Source organism: Lathyrus oleraceus, chromosome 1 (assembly GCF_024323335.1).
Source record: "Lathyrus oleraceus cultivar Zhongwan6 chromosome 1, CAAS_Psat_ZW6_1.0, whole genome shotgun sequence".
Taxonomy (NCBI): Eukaryota; Viridiplantae; Streptophyta; class Magnoliopsida; order Fabales; family Fabaceae; genus Lathyrus; species Lathyrus oleraceus.
The window spans coordinates 86,899,729-86,918,954 of NC_066579.1; the positions used below are offsets into that span (position 1 = coordinate 86,899,729).

The 19,226-nt window shown below is 33.5% G+C and overlaps 2 protein-coding genes across 2 annotated transcripts; one reads left to right on the forward strand and one right to left on the reverse strand.

Moving 5' to 3' along the window:
* Positions 1-4,449: 4,449 nt before the first annotated feature.
* On the forward strand, positions 4,450-7,885 carry LOC127117825 (receptor-like protein kinase 5). The gene is made up of 2 exons (XM_051047942.1): positions 4,450-7,147; positions 7,240-7,885. Exons 1-2 carry the CDS (start codon positions 4,558-4,560, stop codon positions 7,641-7,643), a joined length of 2,994 nt encoding a protein of 997 aa, XP_050903899.1. The 5' UTR covers positions 4,450-4,557; the 3' UTR covers positions 7,644-7,885.
* A 294-nt stretch (positions 7,886-8,179) lies between these two features.
* LOC127117833 (hexokinase-1) lies at positions 8,180-11,862 on the reverse strand. Its single transcript, XM_051047953.1, has 9 exons — positions 11,392-11,862; positions 10,640-10,790; positions 10,369-10,551; positions 10,173-10,247; positions 9,880-10,035; positions 9,709-9,807; positions 9,502-9,632; positions 9,033-9,114; positions 8,180-8,848 (listed from the first exon to the last, which is right to left on the reverse strand). Exons 1-9 carry the CDS (start codon positions 11,655-11,657, stop codon positions 8,501-8,503), a joined length of 1,491 nt encoding a protein of 496 aa, XP_050903910.1. The 5' UTR covers positions 11,658-11,862; the 3' UTR covers positions 8,180-8,500.
* Positions 11,863-19,226: the final 7,364 nt, after the last annotated feature.

The following is a 19,226-nucleotide window of genomic DNA, read 5'->3' on the forward strand; positions in this document are numbered from 1 at the left end:
ATGATCCCCATATCCATCATAGACCCCATCTCCTTGCTATGCCCTGATTGGCCCAATGCAATTGATTAGGGTTGACCAGTGGTCAAAACCCTAATCTCAAGGAATATGCCCCAACACTTGGATCTTCTGATGATAACAAGCCATGATGATGATGATGTATCATTTCAATCAAGATGAAGACCAATCTCCTTGAGAACCATGAAACCCTAATTTGGACCTCCACATCCTTAGATGATTAATGACCAGTCCAAGGAAACCCTAGCTTGCACATGAGTCCTTTATCTTCTGACCAAGACTTTTGAGGGATGACTTGCACAATGTATCCACATGATATGCAATATACAATGCCTAATGACCTACAAATGCAATGTAATATGTTATGCTAGTCCCAAGAGAGGAGGGCAAATTTTGAGGTGTTACACTACCACGTGGTCAAACTTTGGAGCCAACGACCTGAAGATCTTTCCAACAACAGATCTTGATGTTAACACTTCTCCACATACTTTTATTTGATTCACCAATTTCGTAACCTTGATGAAGAAATCAGTTATACTTTCATTATCTTCCATCCGAAGCAATTCATACGTTCTTTTGTGAGTTTGTAACCTCACATTTTTCACCTTCCCCGCGCCTCCAAACGACTTCTCCAGAATTTCCCATGCTTCTTTCGCTGACTCTGCATCATTAATCTTTCCAAAGTTATCTACATCAACACATTGATGAATTATAAAGAGAGCTTTATAATCTTTCTTCTTCGATTCTTTATGTGCAACCTTTTCTTGATCTGTCACGTCTTCTACAAGCGTTGCTACTCATTCCTTCACAAGATCCCAAAGATCTTGATAACATAACACAATCTTTATCTGCTTGCACCAATTCTCATAATTGTTTTTCTTGAGAATCAAAAGATTTGTTGGAAAATACCCGTTTGGATGATTCGTTTCCATGGTGATTTTCTTCCCACAAACCGATTAAATCGGAGCTCTTGATACCAGATGTTGAAAATCCCCCAAAACCTATGGAGAATTTCAATCGATCTTGATGAACAAGATTGTTATCACTCACACAATAACAATGAAAAAAGAAGAACAATGGAGAAAGAAAGAAAGTAAAGAACGATGAAGGAGAAGAGTAATATAATTCTACAAAGTTTCTCTCTGTCCACAAACTATGAACTTTGCAACTGCAAAATACTGTGAATACAATGTTATGAATACTCTATTCACTTCATTACAAGAATAAGAGTTACTTCATCTATTTATAGATTTAGGTTAACTTAGACTTCAAGTCAAAATCCAAAACTTATAAAAGTCAAAAATAGCTAACACTACTAAAATAGACATAAATCAAAATTTTGCGTGAAACAACATGCTTCGACACACTAACACAACTCAACATACTATGTGGTTCGACACTTTCTTACTCTGTCGAACAATCTGCTTCGACATAAGAAATTACAACTCAACAAATATAGATAGATTATAAATATAAAAATTTGAAAGGATAATATTTTTAAATCATAAACCATCACCAACCAGTTGCTAATAAAGTAATTTAGTGGATTTATTTATTCCTTTAGAAGAAGAAAAAAAGTAATTTAGTAGATCCGTCCAAAGAAATGCAAACCAGTGGATACACCTGCCTAGCAACTTCACCAAAAAAAAAATTCCAAACTTTAATTCAGAGCAAAGATACATGTCTGGAATTTTATGAAGGTTTGGTGGTATAATTTGTGCTCAGTATTCATTAAAAACAAACTAATAATAAGTAGTAATTTATGGACACATTCTTTTTGGCAGATTTGGACTCTAAATGAGTGGAGTCGAATTTTAAAATATATCTGAATTAATTTGGTTTATTGTCAACTCTCTCCACAAGATCTTAATAAATATTACCTGAATTGGATTTGAATTTCCTATCATCAAAACTGTCTGATCTTAAAAATGTGGATGTGATTATAAACGGTGGTGTTACTTGAATTAAAATCCGACGGTGTTAATTTAATTTTAGTTTTTTTAGTTTAAAAAATACACTTTGACATGGACTAGTTTAAATCATCTAATTTCAAAAATGATACTTTCAACTTCCCACATTGATTTCACACATATTACTCCATCCATCTGTCCCACAATAAATGATTTATTTAAAATAAAATAGTAATAAATAATTTATTTTAATTTTTAATGTATTTTTTCCAATTTTATCCTTTAATTAATATTATTTTCATCATTTCCAATATATTATAAATGTACTTTAGTAAAAGTATCATTCTCTCTCTTTAGTTTATTCATTTTTTCTACTAGGTGTGAAATAGTCAACTGAGTCAATCACTGTGGGACGAAGAGAGTAAAAAAAAAAAGAATAAATGAAAGGGAATGATGTTCTTACTAAAATATCTTTATTATGCATTGCGGATGTTGAAAGTAATATTAAGATTTTTTTTTTAAAATAATCATGTTTTTCAAAAAAAGTACGAAAATAATCAACTTTTCAATTTTTTTTCCAAAATAATCATGTTTGGGGAGGATGCCGGGGGAGTTGGCAATCATGTATTGGGGAGTTGGCGCACCCCCAAAAAAATGCATTGGACCTCATGAAGAGGCCTTCTGCATGGCCTCCGAGAGGAGGCGCCAGTACAGGCGCCTACATGGACGTGTGTGTTTCTTTTGAAAATAAAATTTATTTTTGCAACCAACAAGAATTGAACACACAACTTTTAAAACAATAGTGAAAGATATTACCATTGCACCACAAACCCTTCATGTTAATTTATTTCATCATATATTTAATGAGTCATTGTTCAATTGTATTTTTTAAATTGTATAAAAATAAAACACAAAATAATTTTATTATTAAAACACAAAATACATTATATATTAATAATGTATTTTGAATACATTATAAAATAGGAGCAACATATTTTGGCGCCTGCACCCAACAACTATTTTGTATTAATATAAAAAATATATTGTTCTTTTTTCATTTTATTAAATTTTATCTCTATTCTTTAATTTTTAAAAATATTATATATTAATATATTATTTTATATTTAATGAGTCATTGTTCAATTGTTTCATCATATATTTTGTGTCATTGTTCAATTGTTTCATAATATATAATATTTTTAAATTGTTTCATAATATATCCATTCATTTGTTTCATAATATATAATATTTTTAAATTGTTTCATAATATATCAATTTTATCTCTATTTTATATTTAATGAGTCATTGTTCAATTGTTTCATAATATATAATATTTTTAAAAATTAAAGAATAGAGATAAAATTTAATAAAATGAAAAAAGAACAATATATTTTTTATATTAATACAAAATAATTGTTGGGTGCAGGCGCCAAAATATGTTGCTCCTATTTTATAATGTATTCAAAATACATTATTAATATATAATGTATTTTGTGTTTTATTTAAAATTATTTTGTGTTTTATTTTAATACAATTTAAAAAATACAATTGAACAATGACTCATTAAATATATGATGAAATAAATTAACATGAAGGGTTTGTGGTGCAATGGTAATGTATTTCATTATTGATCCAAAGGTTGTGTGTTTGATTCTTGTTGGTTGCAAAAATAAATGCTTCGTATTTTTTTTGAAAAACATGGTTATTTTAAAAAAAAAATTTAATATTAATAAAAAAATAAAATTGAAAAAAAAGTATTAAAAATTAAAATAAATCCATTCATTTTAGTTGGGATACTCTATATATATATATATATATATATATATATATATATATATATATATATATATATATATATATATATATATATTAATGCTAACATGTGTTTTAAAGACACAAGTTAATGATATATTTGTAGAAATATTTTCTTAAAATACATGTATTTAATTTTTTAAAATTTAAAATTATATTTTATTTCACATAAATTCTCTGATTGCAATATTCTTAACTTGTGTCTTAGGACACATGTTAGAAAAACTCATGGATAAAAAATGGAACTCCAGTTTTGAAACCAAGCCAGGAAATTGAAACCAATCATTGTTTAATCTATTCAACACGTATTCAACGACTAAAAACTAGTACTAGTACTTGCTTTAAAACAAATCATAACATTGCTTTTTTCACATCTTTTCATATTAATTTTGATTTTGTATTTAAAATATAATTGTTTTGTCCCAAAAATTTATTCTACCTCAAAGTTTTAAAAAACTAGTTTTTAAATTCAAACATTATATTCACATTAAAATTTATTTTTTAATTTTTTATAGAAATATATTTGATCTCTAATAATAATATTTATTTATATTTATATATTAATACAAATAAATTATTGATATTTATAAATCAATAAATTTAAAAAAAAAATCAAAATTAATTTTTATGGAACCAAAAATAGATTTGCATTCTATCAATTTTGTCAAACTAAAATGATGTGAAACTTTAATGCTTTTTTGACTTGTTTAGTGTGAAAGATTCTTTTCACATAGATTTATCTTCTTCTGTTCATTGAATCTCATAGTTATGTATTTGTGTTTGTATGTGAACTAGAAACAATCAAATAACAAAATAAAAAATGTTCATTCTCTTTTTCATTTTCTTATTCACCTATGCAAATTCTCAATCTCAGTTATACAATCAAGAACATGAAATCCTATTAAACATAAAAAGTCACTTTCAAAATCCATCATTTCTAAGCCATTGGACAAAATCAAACACTTCTTCCCATTGTTCATGGCCAGAAATTGTTTGTGAAAATGACTCAATCACTTCACTTTCAATGATTAACACAAACATAAGCCAAACATTTCCACCTTTTCTTTGTGACCTCAAAAACCTCACTCACATTGATTTTCAATACAATTACTTTCCTTATGAGTTTCCAACTTCTCTTTACAATTGCTCCAAGCTTCAATACCTTGATCTCTCGCAGAACCTCTTCGTCGGTAACATACCGAACGATATTGATCGGTTGGGTCGTCTGCAGTTCCTTAGCCTCGGGGCAAACAGCTTTTCAGGTGATGTTCCTAGGAGTATTGGGAAGATGAAGAGTTTGAAAAATCTTCAACTTTATCAGTGTATGTTTAATGGTACTATTGCTGATGAAATTGGTGATTTGTTTAATCTTGAAACTTTGTTATTGTTCTCTAATGGTATGCTACCTAGAACAAAATTGCCATCCAGTTTCACAAAGTTGAAGAAATTAAAGATCTTTCATATGTATGACTCCAACTTGTTTGGTGAAATTCCTGAAACAATTGGTGAGATGGTGGCTTTGGAGGATTTGAATTTATCAGGAAACTTTCTTAGTGGAAAAATTCCAAATGGTTTGTTCACTTTGAAAAATTTGAGTATACTTTATTTGTACAAGAATAATCTTTCTGGAGTGATACCGGATGTGATTGAAGCGTTCGAGTTAACAGACTTGGATCTTTCGATGAATAATCTCACTGGTAAAATACCAGATGGCTTTGGAAACCTCGAAAAGCTAACCTCCTTGGGTTTGTTTGTGAATCAATTATCCGGGGAGGTTCCGGTAAGCATCGGTCGGCTGTCAGCTCTGACTGATTTTATTGTTTTTCAGAACAATTTATCTGGTAATCTTCCTCAAGATTTTGGAAGGTTTTCTAAACTTGAAACTTTTCAGATTGGATCTAATAGTTTCAAAGGAAATCTACCACAGAGTTTGTGTTATCATGGAAGGTTTGTTGGTTTAACTGCTTATGACAATAGTCTAAGCGGCGAGTTGCCGAAATCTTTAGGTAGTTGTAGCAGTTTACAATACCTGAGAGTTGAGAATAATGAGCTTTCTGGTAACATTCCTAATGGTTTATGGAGATCTATGAACTTGACAACAATTAGCATAAGCGAGAACAAGTTCACCGGTGAGCTTCCAGAAAGATTGTCGCCGAGTATTTCCAGACTTTCCATAAGTTACAATCGATTTTCTGGTAGAATTCCGAATGGAGTTTCTTCTTGGAAGAATGTAGTGGTGTTCGATGCTAGCAACAACTTTTTGAATGGAAGTATTCCATCGGAGTTAACATCGCTTCCTCAGCTAACAACTCTTCTAATCGATCATAACAAGCTCACCGATCGAATTCCATCGAATATAATATCATGGAAGTCTCTAATAAGTCTAGATTTGAGCAACAATCAACTCTCTGGAGAAATACCAGACGCAATTTGTCGGTTACCATCTCTTAACATGTTGGACTTATCAGAAAACAAAATCTCGGGCCAAATTCCACCTCAACTCAGGAGACTCACAAATCTAAATCTTTCCTGTAATTATTTCACAGGGAGGATTCCGAGTCATTTCGAAAACCCTGTGTATAACAGAAGCTTTCTGAACAATTCTGGTTTATGTGCTGATACATTAGTACTAAACCTTACTTTGTGCAATTCTGGAACTGCAAGGAGAAGTGATTCATCTACGCCTAAGGCTATGATCATAATCTTGGTGTTAGTAGCTTCTTTAACGGTTTTCTTGTTGATTTTCTCAATTATCAGTTTTTACAGAAAAAGAAAGAGAGGACTGAAAAGGACATGGAAGCTAACTTCCTTTCAGAGGCTCAGTTTCACAAAATCAAACATTGTGTTGTCGATGTCAGAAGATAATATCATTGGTAGCGGCGGATTTGGCTCTGTGTATCGCGTTGCTCTTGACGACGGTTTAGGTTATGTTGCAGTGAAAAAAATAAGGGGGAATAGCAGAAAGTTAGACCAGAAGCTTGTGGATTCATTTCTTGCAGAAGTTGAAATACTAAGCAAAATTCGGCATAACAACATTGTGAAGTTGATGTGTTGTATCTCAAGTGATGATTCGCTACTACTTGTATATGAGTATCATGAACATCAGAGTCTTGATAGGTGGCTGCACAAAAAGAGTAAGACATCGGCTGCGTCCAGTACGGTTCATCATAACATCATTGATTGGCCGAAGAGATTGCATATAGCCATTGGAGCTGCACAAGGTTTATGCTACATGCATAACGATTGCTCGCCGCCTATTGTTCACCGAGACGTGAAAACAAGTAACATTCTTTTGGATTCACAATTCAACGCAAAAGTTGCTGATTTCGGTCTCGCCAGAATACTGATCAAGCCAGAAGAACTTGCCACCATGTCAGCTGTGGCTGGCACATTTGGATATATTGCTCCAGGTAAAAACAATTTCAATTTCCTGTTTTCTCACAATATTCAACTATCTTAAGTTATTTTAAATCCCAATGTTTATTTCGTGCATGAATTGCAGAATATGCTCAAACAATTAGAGTCAATGAGAAGATAGATGTTTACAGCTTTGGAGTAGTTCTATTGGAACTGACAACTGGAAAAGAAGCTAATCATGGAGACGAACACTCGTCGCTTGCAGAATGGGCGTGGCGCCATATTCAGATAGGAACCGATATAGAAGAGCTTCTGGACGAAGATGCTGTGGAACCAAGTAACTTGATTGAAATGATCAACATCTTCAAACTCGGGGTTATGTGCACTTCAACACTGCCGGCTAGTAGACCATCAATGAAGGAAGTCTTGAAGATATTGATCGGTTGCAGAGATCCGCAAGCCAATGCGGAGAAGATTGTTGATATCTATGATGATGCTCCACTTCTTAAGAATTTGAAATGGGAAAAGCAGGTGGAATATTCAGAATAACAGTTAAGAAGTTTGCATTAAGTTCCTCTAGAGTTAGGAAGTGTACTTTAGAATATAAGCAACCTTTGATAATGTGATAAAATACATGCACATTTGTAACAAACTAGGAAATTGAGTTTTTGACTAACTGTTATAGCTCCATGTTTCCTCTTTTAAAGTACACCATTCACTTTAAACTTCAAAGAAGATAAATCCAATATGCTACCTATCTGATAATAAACCTCTTTGTCATGTTTTGAATATGAATCACTTGAAAACCATTCTATGTTGGAAACTCGGAACCAAACCATGTTTTGTTAGAGAAGACAATGTCTCGCGCTACACAACTCTGAATTTAGTGATTCCAAAATGAGAGGAACACACTTTCTACAACACAATTTAGGCAGTAGAATCATCCAAAAACACTTCAAATTCAGGCAATTGAGTGATTCCAGGATAACAAAATTACAAAAAGGTTTCCAAGGAATGAATATATCATAATAATCATAAGGAACTCTTGATTGATAACTCAAAAATTTGAATTAAAATCTTTAACCTTTGCCAATAAGTTAATCCTGATTTATTCTCATTGTAAGCCGCATGTTACATTTGGACAAACCAAAACATGACTTCTCAAAAGTTTACATCTCCCCTATTATTGTTAAAGTGGGAGATTAGTCAAGATGCGGTGAGGTCGCAGCAAGAACACTTAGCCACACTGATAACCTCAAAGTGAACATCGGCCGCACTCCAGTTGAACCCTCTGAAGAACCGATAACTAAAGCTTTTCCGTTTCAATCTAACAATCTATATGGTATGAAGAAAATCAAAACTAGTATTACACCTGTTTACTTTTGGCAATGGTGTTAATTACATCATTAGGAATCTTCCACTCCCAAATATTGGGACTGAGAAGCTGCAAGGAGGGCTGCTCCGATTCCAGAGCCGTCGTTGGAATGTTCAACGCCGATTGTCTCGGCTGCTTCATCTCCCAACAATTCCTTTAGTGTATTCTCCATGCATGTTCTGAATTTCATGTAGTGTTCAAACAATCCTCCATCCAATGCTATCACTGATTTTTGTTCCTCCCCGGTTTTAACGGTATCTCTTCCCAGTTTCCTTAGGATGCCGAAAATACCAGCAGCAGCAAGGCGGGCCCCACGAACAGAAACTATATCACAAAGTTCCACAACAATCTTCCTCATTTTCAGGGATGTGTTTTCGATCTAAAAAATGAAAGAAATCAATGAGAAAACCGAACAGCTTTTTTTCAATAAGGAGAAATACAATTAACTTGCGATGAAAGATTACAAACAACAGATTCACTAAAATTTACTACCTTTTCTATCGAATTCTAGAAAAACAACAAGCATATTTGTATTTTCCGCTTGGTCAAAGAAGCGGACATACCTCCAATATGTCCCTCAGTTTTTTTCCAACCACCCTTAGATCCGAAGATGTATCGTGATGCATAGCAGACATGTCAGGTGTCCTATACGTCCCATAAAAAAAAGTTAAAGATCTACACAAAGAGTTAAGAGTAATGAATAAACAACTTATTTGCGGCTTATAGCACAAACACTTATTATGTTAAGCGTTTATATATAAGCTATTTCTATAGCAAAAGATAAAATAAAGTTAAATAGTTTCTGTATAACTTATAAATTGTTTTCATAAGTTATATTGGAGAACTATTGAAAAAAAGTCTAAAACAACTGAACAGTGTCGTAAGTTGTTTATATAAGTTCTCCCAACGGCCTCACAAAATTTATGCTAGTAGATAAGCTCAAATAAGTCAATCCAAACAGGTCCTTAGAATTCAACATTGTTGTTATGAAAGGAATTAAAGTGCATTAGGTTGGATAAATTATCGTCATACCTAAGTATGAAAGGAATTCTCAACTTATGAGGAACAATATCTCCGAAAAAATCAGCTTTTTCAGCCATCTTCAGCAGGACTCTCCTTACAATGTCACCCAAATACATACCGGAAATTATCTTCTCAAAAATCTGCAAATAACAGTGTAAAAGTACATCATAGATGAATAATAACTAGTTAAAGCAACTATAGGTATGTAACTATTACCTGTTCTCCAGGGTTTAAGCTCGCTTCGTCTAGAGCTTGATCATATTCTGTTAGAGGAAGATCGGAAGAACAAAAATTACCCCACTCCATGTTTATAACCTATAGAGGTAACAACAATCAGCATGTTTTGTAACATCATCAAAATTTCACAATGATCCATATGCGACTTACCATCTCTCCTGATTTTGGTAAAAGACCTTGCCATTTCGGAATTGTGGTAACATTCTCTAAATATGCCGCATTTGTTCCAGTACCAAGAATTACTCCGGCAATGACATCCTTATTGCCGAATCTGGCTTTAGCTACTGTTCCAACAGTATCATTGATCTACAACATCCCATCATCAAGACATTAACTATCATTAATCAAAATTTTCTTTCGGACGCAAACTCAAAATCATTCTCGAAACCTAAATTATAGGCTAAAAGATAAGGAAATTGTGAAGAATGGTGAGAGGGACTGACTAGAGCTGCAACACGCATATCCAAGCCAACCCTTTCCAATGACTTGGTTAGTTCGCCGACTATATCTTCTCCGACCTACAAACAACCAAATGGAATCCATAATGGAAAGTGTTTATTATATGATACAAATGATATCAAGAAAGAACGGCGGAACAAATAAAAATGAAGATAGCAGAATCAAGGTAACAAGAATTACCACATCTTCGATACTGAAACCCTTACTCCACTTTATTAGAGTCCCGGATGAAATTGATGTTTGCCTCACTGGAAACGAGAACGTAAAACCCAATTCCCTTTTTCTTCCGGGAAGAGGACGAAACTCTTCAGGCTCAGAACTAACAAACTTTGCAAGAGACGTCGCTATAAAATCAAATAAATCCTGTAGTGAAAAAATTAACATGTTTCAGGAGTATTGTAGGCACTAAGCAGAGTCAATGCTTTGATAGATTTTCTCATTTCAGACTTACATGTGAAGAACCGGTCATCAAATGAGGAGGAATCGAAACTTCTTCGGAGTCTACGTTGACAACACCTTTCTCTTTTCCACCTAATTCCACACGTAGGGCACGGAAGTTCGTGCCACCAAGATCCAATGCATAAAAGAGTCCTTTCTCATCCCTATTAATAGTGCCACAACGTCAATAATTTCTCGTATCCATACCGCAATTTAAAACACTAACAAAGACTATTCGACAAACTATTGTTGGAAAGTGAGGAATTAAAATTCACATATGGAGCTATCCAGCAATAATGATCATTACAAAAATCAACAACAAAAAGTTTGATTCTCAATTATTGATCAGAAATTCTTAAACTCTTAAAAAACAAGGTAATTCAACAAACATCCAAAAACCAAAACACAAAACTCAAATATCTAGGCCGTATCGAATCGTATCATACTTGTATTGCGTATCCGCGTTTCATTAATCATGACATAAATCATCAAAAGCAATAGAAACCATAGTTAGAAACATTGACAATGACTATTCAGCAAACAATTATTGGAAAGTGAGGGAAACAAACATTCACATATAGCTATCTATCCAGCATAATGATCATTAGAAAATTCAGCTACAACAGAAACTCACTCATAATAAAAACCTTGATTCTCAAGTGTTGAACAGAAATTCATAAACTCTTGAACAACAAGTATCCAAAAACAGAAACAGAAAAAATTGAGTGATATTGAAATTTATGTAGCAAAAGAAAAGAGAAGAACCCAGATGGAAGATTATCCACATAAGAGATCAACATCTTGAGCTTGCTACCACCTTCAGAAGCAAGACCTGCATGCATTTCAACAACCATAGCTTCAGCTACTTTCCTAAGTTTCTCAATTGGGGTTCCACACTCTTCACCAAACACCTTCAAAATACTTTCAGCATGACCCCATTTTCCAGACACTTTTAAATGATGTCCCGCCACAGTTGCAGCCGCCAACGCCGCCGTCAACGCCGCAGCAGCTCCTAGGATGATTTTTGCCATTACTGAGTCAGGTCACGGACACAGTGAGTTGAAAAACGAGTTAGTCGTTGAAATTTGAGGTGAAAGGACAAAAAGATACAAACTTTTGATTCGGTGGAGGAAGGTGAAAAGTGGGTCGGATCGAATGTTAATTGAAAATTACAGAATTTGTTCTTATTTGTGTGCTATGGTCTAAATAAGACCGGTTAAAGAGAAAGAAACAAAAACACTTAAAGAAAAAGATATTTTTTACTGTAATAAATAAAGCTAAATGACAAGTCAAAATTAGTGAAAAATAAATGTAATGTTTGATTGAAATATTGATAGTATTAAGTAAAAAAAAAACATTTAAAAGTTTAATTTTGATGTAATTAAAAAATATATATTAGTAAAAAGTATAATAAATTTGATTTGTTTTAGTATAAAAGTAAAAAAGAAAAAGAAAAGAAAGTTATTCATTCTATTTTAAATGTTTTTATTAGAAATACAAGAGGGTTAAAGTTCAATATTTTACATAAATAATCCAGTTTTTTAAATTAATTTTCAAAATAATCTATAATTTTTTAAAAAAATCCAAAAATACTTTACTTTCAGATAAATTGACGACAACTCTACATTTTTAATAGGAGGTGTCAATTGGATTGACGACTTCATATGGTGTTGCCAATTTAATTGGTGTCAGTGTACAACTTTATAAAGGAGACGTCAATTGGTCTAGCACCAGTGTACAAGCAATTTTTTTTAGTATAAATAGATGTGTCTCATACCATTTGCTACAATTCACATCTTATTTTAATTTCTTCTTTCATTTTCATCACTAGCTCTATCATGATTGTTAAAAGATATGGACATGTTTGTTATTCCGCAACGAAACCTCCGATGAAAATAATTTTATGGGACATCCAAAATTTTGAGCATCTTGAGAGGAGTTTGAAAAGTTGGTTAGACGGAAATATTAAGGATGGGGGACAAATTGGAAGTATCGAGAGACTTGTTTCGTACATCTCAATTGCAAATCATAACGTATGTGAGTGCGAGTTAGAGATGTTGATGATGTTAGGGATATGACATCTATAGTAGATGACATTGTTTTTATTGTTGTAATCTCTTAGACATGTTGTGGTGTTAAATTTTTTTATCTGTTATTTGTGTTGTTGTGTTAAGTTTTTTATCTATTGTTGTAATCTCTTACTATGTCTTGTGTTGTTCGTGTGTGAAAACTTTAAGTTGTAACCAAAAGTTGATATATTATAAATAACAAGGTTACAAAATCTTACCATATTATACCTAACTTAAAGAAAACAAATAAATGTTCATGTAGAACTTGCTCCAACATTGGGACATTTTGTTCGATTGTGTCCGGGCCGACGACATAAACCACATAATCTTACCATTTTATCAGTCATATCCATTTCTGTTCTAATTCGCGTGTTGTTAGAGCGACCTTTTTCATCCATCACATATTTTCGTTGTGCCAAATTATATCCCCTTGATATGCATGTCAATAATCTTCTAGTGCTACCGGACCAAATCCTAGTTTTGATTCTAACCTATCTTTAAAATGCAAGAAACTTGTATTTCTGTTGATTGTAAATCAGATAACATCTGTGTTTTGAAAACCAAACCCAGATACATCAGAGACATATGTCTCTCCGTTGTAATGGGCATTAATAATGTATCTCGGTGCATATGCCATTGTAGTAAGTATTGTGAGGGCAAAGGTTCTTAGTCCTTATTTTAATGATGCCAAACCTTTTAGTAGCTCATACTGTGTACTTTGGATGGTCTCATCATATCGTAGAGTGCATTCATTCTTTAACATGCTCAAAGTATCAATTCAATGTGTCTATGCATATATGAGCATCGCATATATGTTAATATTGCACTTGATCATTGTTGGTATCTTAGGTCCATAAGAGAATGGTTTGGGTTGACCAAAATACATCTTAAAAACTCATTTTTACCATTTAAAATCTTTGAGTTGACTCATAAAATCTTTGAGTCGACTCATAAAATCCTTGAGTCGACTTATTCATGCATGTCATTTTCTTTGTAACTCCCGAGTCTGAACAGGTCGAGTCTTTGAGTCGACTCATTTCTGGAAAAACAAGATGAGTCGACTCATCTCCTGTTTGAGTCGACTCATAACCTATTTTATTTGAATTGTGTTGCTGCGGGTCTGAACAGGTCGAGTCTTTGAGTCGACTCATTTCTAGAAAAACAAGATGAGTCGACTCATCTCCTGTTTGAGTCGACTCATAACCTGTTTTATTTGAATTGTGTTGCTGCGGGTTTGAACATGACGAGTCTTTGAGTCGACTCATTTATGAAAAAACAAGATGAGTCAACTCATCTCCTATTTGAGTCGACTCTTCTCCTGTTTTATTTGAGTAGTTTTGCTGCTGGTCTGAACAGGTCGAGTGCCTAGTGTGAACAGGTCGAGTGATCGTTGGTTTTACTCATTTTTTTGTTGTGTATTTTGCAACAACAACAAAAATTGTGTGTTTTTGACTTGGTCAATGCATCATATATATATATATATTCTAAAGTCTCTTTTTCAACAAATAACAAGAAAAGCGAAAGATATACACTAAAGTTCCTCTTCATCTTCATTCTTCATTGCATGTTTCAACAACTACACATAACAATTTTTATTGATCATAGTGCATTGTTGTGGTGATAACGTCCAAATAGGATTGTGTAATCTTGGTTTGGGTAGAGGTTTTTAGTGGGTTTTTCTTAAATAAAATCATAGGGTTTTGTCCTCCAAGATTTGGGGTTTTTTGCACAAATCTTTGCTTCACAGATTCAGTCGAGTGAAAGATTTGAAGAACTTAGGTTCATTCGAACAAGTAACGGTAACTGGAGGATTGTGAAGAAAGGTTTGGGTTCAAGTGTGTCGCGGCTGAAATAAGCCGAGCTAGAGTTTTGGAGAACTTGGAGTTCTTGCAATAAGGTAGCTACAATCGGAGGTTTCACACATATCCGATCAAAATCAGCCGAGCTAGAGTTCTGGAGAACTTGGAGTTCTTGTAATAAGGTAGCTACAATCGGAGGTTTGTTCGGAATGTTTAATGCACTTGGTTCAGCTTGAATCAAGGGGAGAGAAGTGAATAGGATCTACAACAACACTTAGGTTTGCTTGGTGGTGATCATTTCTTCTCTTGTATAAACTTTGCAATTGATAATAAATATCTCAATTCTAATTTTAGAATTGGGAGAAGACGTACCCTAAGCGAGGACGAAAGGGGAACTGCCTAAACAAATTTGGTGTTGTTCTCTCTTTCTCTAACTCTTTAATTTCTGCATAAATTGAATCTTGTGTGAAACTAATTTGTAACTTCATCTCGCTTAATTGTTGTGCATTAAAGCAGTTTGATAAATAGTTGCAATCACTTTGGTTGTAACCAAGGAAAATTCTGCACAATCAATTCTAGTTAAATTAAGGATCGGTGTAGTGTGCATACCAAGTGTTTGATAAAATTAACTTCACACAAGGTTATCAATATTTTGCTTGTTTTCTCATTATTTTAAGTTATCATTGGTGGTAGATATATCAAGGAGTTGTGTATTTAATCGATTGATTAAGATTGTTGTTCATTAGCTTTATCTTAGTCATTCCATTAGGTTTCACGCATATCCGATCTTTCCAGTAACGGATCGTTTCGACGATCGTGGTCTAAGGAGTTTTCGTAACCTTTAAAAAAAAATTAAAAAGCTCTAATTTTTTTAAATAACTGATTTATTCAACCCCCCCCCCCCCCCATCCCCTTCTAGATCAGTACTATCGTCTAACAAGTGGTATCACGAGCACCGGTTCATCTAGTGCTTCGTATATAACTTTTTAGAAAATGGATAACAGTCCTAAATGGGCGTACAATAAAGCGCCTATTTTCATAGGTAAAAACTACAGTTATTGGAAAGATTGTATGTGTATTCATATCATCTCTGTTGATAGGAAGGTATGGAAAGTCGTCCAAGATGGTCCTGTGGAAATAACTGTGACCAATGTGGATGGTGTTGTTATACCTAAACCTGAAGCACTGTGGAATGAAGAGGATGAGAAAAAGTATAGCTATGATTGGAAAGCCAGGAATATGATCATCGCCGCCTTAGGTGTTGATGAGTATTATAGGGTTTCCCATTGTACTGGTGCTAAAGTTATGTGGGACTCATTGCAAATTGCTCATGAGGGAACCAATGATGTCAAACTAGTTAGAATCAACACTTTGACTCAATAATTTGACCTTTTTCATATGAAGGATGGTGAAACCATTGCTGATATGCAAAAGCGTTTTTCTCATCTAATCAATCGGTTAAATGCTCTTGATAAAACTACCCCTAATGATGTTACTACTAACAAAATCTTAAGATGTCTTAACAGGGAATGACAACCAAATGTCACCGCGATTAAGGAAGCCAATGATCTAAGAACATTGGACATGACAACATTGTTTGGTAAGCTTCAAGAGCATGAGCAAGAGCTCATGAACCTTGAGAAACATGAAAAGAGTCAAAAGAAGGAGAAAGCAAAGGACACCGAAAATAAAGTCTATCGCTTTAAAGGCTTCAAGTTCTAAGTCATCCACTAATGATACGTGTGAGAGTGAATCAAGTGATGATGATAAAGATTTGAATGAAGACATGAGGTTGTTTGTAAGGAGTTATAACTGATACCTTAGAAAGAATGAAGTTCAACATTCGGATAAAAACCTAGTCAACTATAGAAGACAATCAAAATTCTCAAATCAAGAAGAGAGTAAGACAACTAAGTCAAGAGGCTCATGTAACAATTGCGGAAATGCCGGTCACTATAGGTCGGATTGTCCATTGTTGAAGAAAGACAAAGGAAAATACAAATGTCACAAGAAATCTAGAAAATCTAGAAGAGCATACATTACATGGGAGAGCGATAGTGAGCCCTCAAGCAATGGTAACTCAAGTGATGAAGAAGAAAATGTCAATCTTTGTCTTATGGATCATCAAAAGAAGAAAAAGAATGTAAGTCATTCTAAATATTATCATGTTGATAAAATGTCTTATTTTGATTTGCAAAAAGCCTTTAGTACTCATCCAAACTTAAATTGTCTATATTGTTGCAATAGGGGACACATTGTTGCTAAATGCCGATTTAGGAGATTTTTGGTTCCTAAAGGCATTTTCCAATGGTTGCCCAAATGCAACAAAAGTTTCACTCACACACAAGGATCCAATGAAAATTGGTACCTCCTTCCCTTGTTTAATTTGCAGGTGGAATGTCTTGAGACTACAGAGAGAAGATGGTTTCTCGATAGTGGATGCTCAAGACATATGACGAGTGACATTTCCTTATTCTTTGAATTTTTGGCTAAGAAGAAAGGATTTGTAACCTACGGTGATAATAACAAGGGAGCTATACTAGGAAAAGGTAGTGTAGGTAATCCCTCTTCTACTACTATCTCAGACGTCCTTTTAGTTGAACGCCTTAAGAACAATCTTATTAGCATTAGCCAATTATGCGACAAAGTATATAAAGTATCGTTTTCAAAATATTGTTGCATGATTGAACATAATGACAAAAAAAATGATGTGTTTAAGGGCTTGAGGGTAAATAACGTATACATGCTTGACTTGTGTAGCGGTAAATTCATGACCATCAAGCTATGGATAAGCTTAACGTCAATAAAACCAGAGTCGCCACCACACTTTTATTATTTCCAAGGGAAAAGGGAAAAGTACGAACAAAATCCAAAGATAAGAAGTTTTAAAGTCAAAACTAATAAAATTCCAGAGATTACAGGTAAGGGGGTTGGTTACACAGAGGGAAGGTGTTAGCACCCAAAGTGTCCTAGGTACTCCTAGGGAGCCCTTTTTTATATGCAAGTGATTTGGTCTGAATGATGTTTGATAAAAAAGAATGAGGGGATTAGAAAAGAATTCATTAATTATATTTATGTGTTTGACAAGACCTTCGAAACTTGTGTCTACGTACCAACATAAAAATGAGGGATCAAAACCCCGTAGTTCGTGGTAAAAAATTCAAAGTTGGTGAATTACTTTTAACAAAAGTTTAAAATGAAAAGGCACAAAGGGCCAAAAATTTGAATGAAGTTGTTAGTTATTTTTGTCTTTTGAAATTTTAAGTCAATATAATTAAGTTTATTTACAAGTTTGATTTAAGAAAAGAATTTGAAAATTCATTGGTATAAGGCCAACGTTTCTAAGTATTAAAACAAAGTCTAAGTTTGAAATCACAAGCAAAGAAGGTTTTTGAAAAGTGGGAGAGCTTTTTGAAATTTAAGAAGTAGGAGGAGATGAAGAGACTATCCTAAGCACAAAATTAAAAGTTAAGAGTTGAAAATATCTGACCAATGAGATGCAATCCAACAGAAAAAGATGTCATATAGAAAACCCACTTTCCGTTTGGACTTTGAATCAAGCAATAATCAAGGAGCAATTATCAATATCCAGACATTATGAAGATTAAGGCATCAAATAAAGATAGCCACATCCAAGCAAGCAATTCCCATAGCTAGCAGTCTTATTTGTCTTCTCATGTATCAAATGAAATGTCCCTTTATCAACTCAGAACAAAGCATCAGACACAAGATCAAAATAACAATTAGCATAAAGACAAAGTAGTAAATGAATTCAAACAGATTCCAAGGATTGCATCAGATGAAGGCTTAGTTCACAATAGCTTGGTCCCAAAATGTTGGCATTGGCCAAATCCTTTTTGCACAGGGAATGTTGCCTAATCCTAAGTCCCAGAGTTCAAATCAAGATCAACAATCCACCAAACATTTTTTAGGGTTTTGTTGTTATTAAGTATCTTAAGGTCCTAAGACCATAAACAAAACCAAAATGCACAAACAATATATACAATCACAAGATATAACTCAAATGAGCAAAGTGAAAATGACATAAACATAAGCAAGTTAGATGGAATGTAAATGGCAATGAATGATAAATGATTGAAATTTAAATTGCATAAAGGAAATGACTTGAAAGTAAAGCAATATTAACAAGAGTTAGTCAAATGTTAGTCAAAGGTTAGTCAAGTATTAGTTGTATTTTTTTAATTGATTAAGTCATTCTTTGGAGAACACTCAACCATCCATTCACAAGCATGGATCCTTAAACCAAGACATCTTCCATGAGAAGGGCTCCAACTTGGATAATTCAACAAGTATGCCACTAGCTCTCATGAAAGGAAAAAAGGTCAAGTTTCCACATAATACCATGAAGAATGGGAGACTTACAATCTCACTTACTAGAATGTTATGCCTTTAGGGGTCAAATTTAGCTCTATGTTAAGCAATCATAATTGGACTTATATAAAAGTCACAACCATCTGAGGTCGGGCAATAAAAATTTAGGTGTTAATGCATGTTAGATATTTGATATAATGAACCAAACTCCTAAAACATACCACACACTAAAAAAATATTAAGATGGATGGACCTATCTCAGTCATACTTGTATTGGTTCATCTTACACAAGGTCATTGATGAACCAATTAGTCTTAATACATTAGAGATTTTATTGGTCAAATAAGGGAATGAGAAAGAATAGGGATGAAGATGAAGAGGGAGGGGAAGATAGAAACAC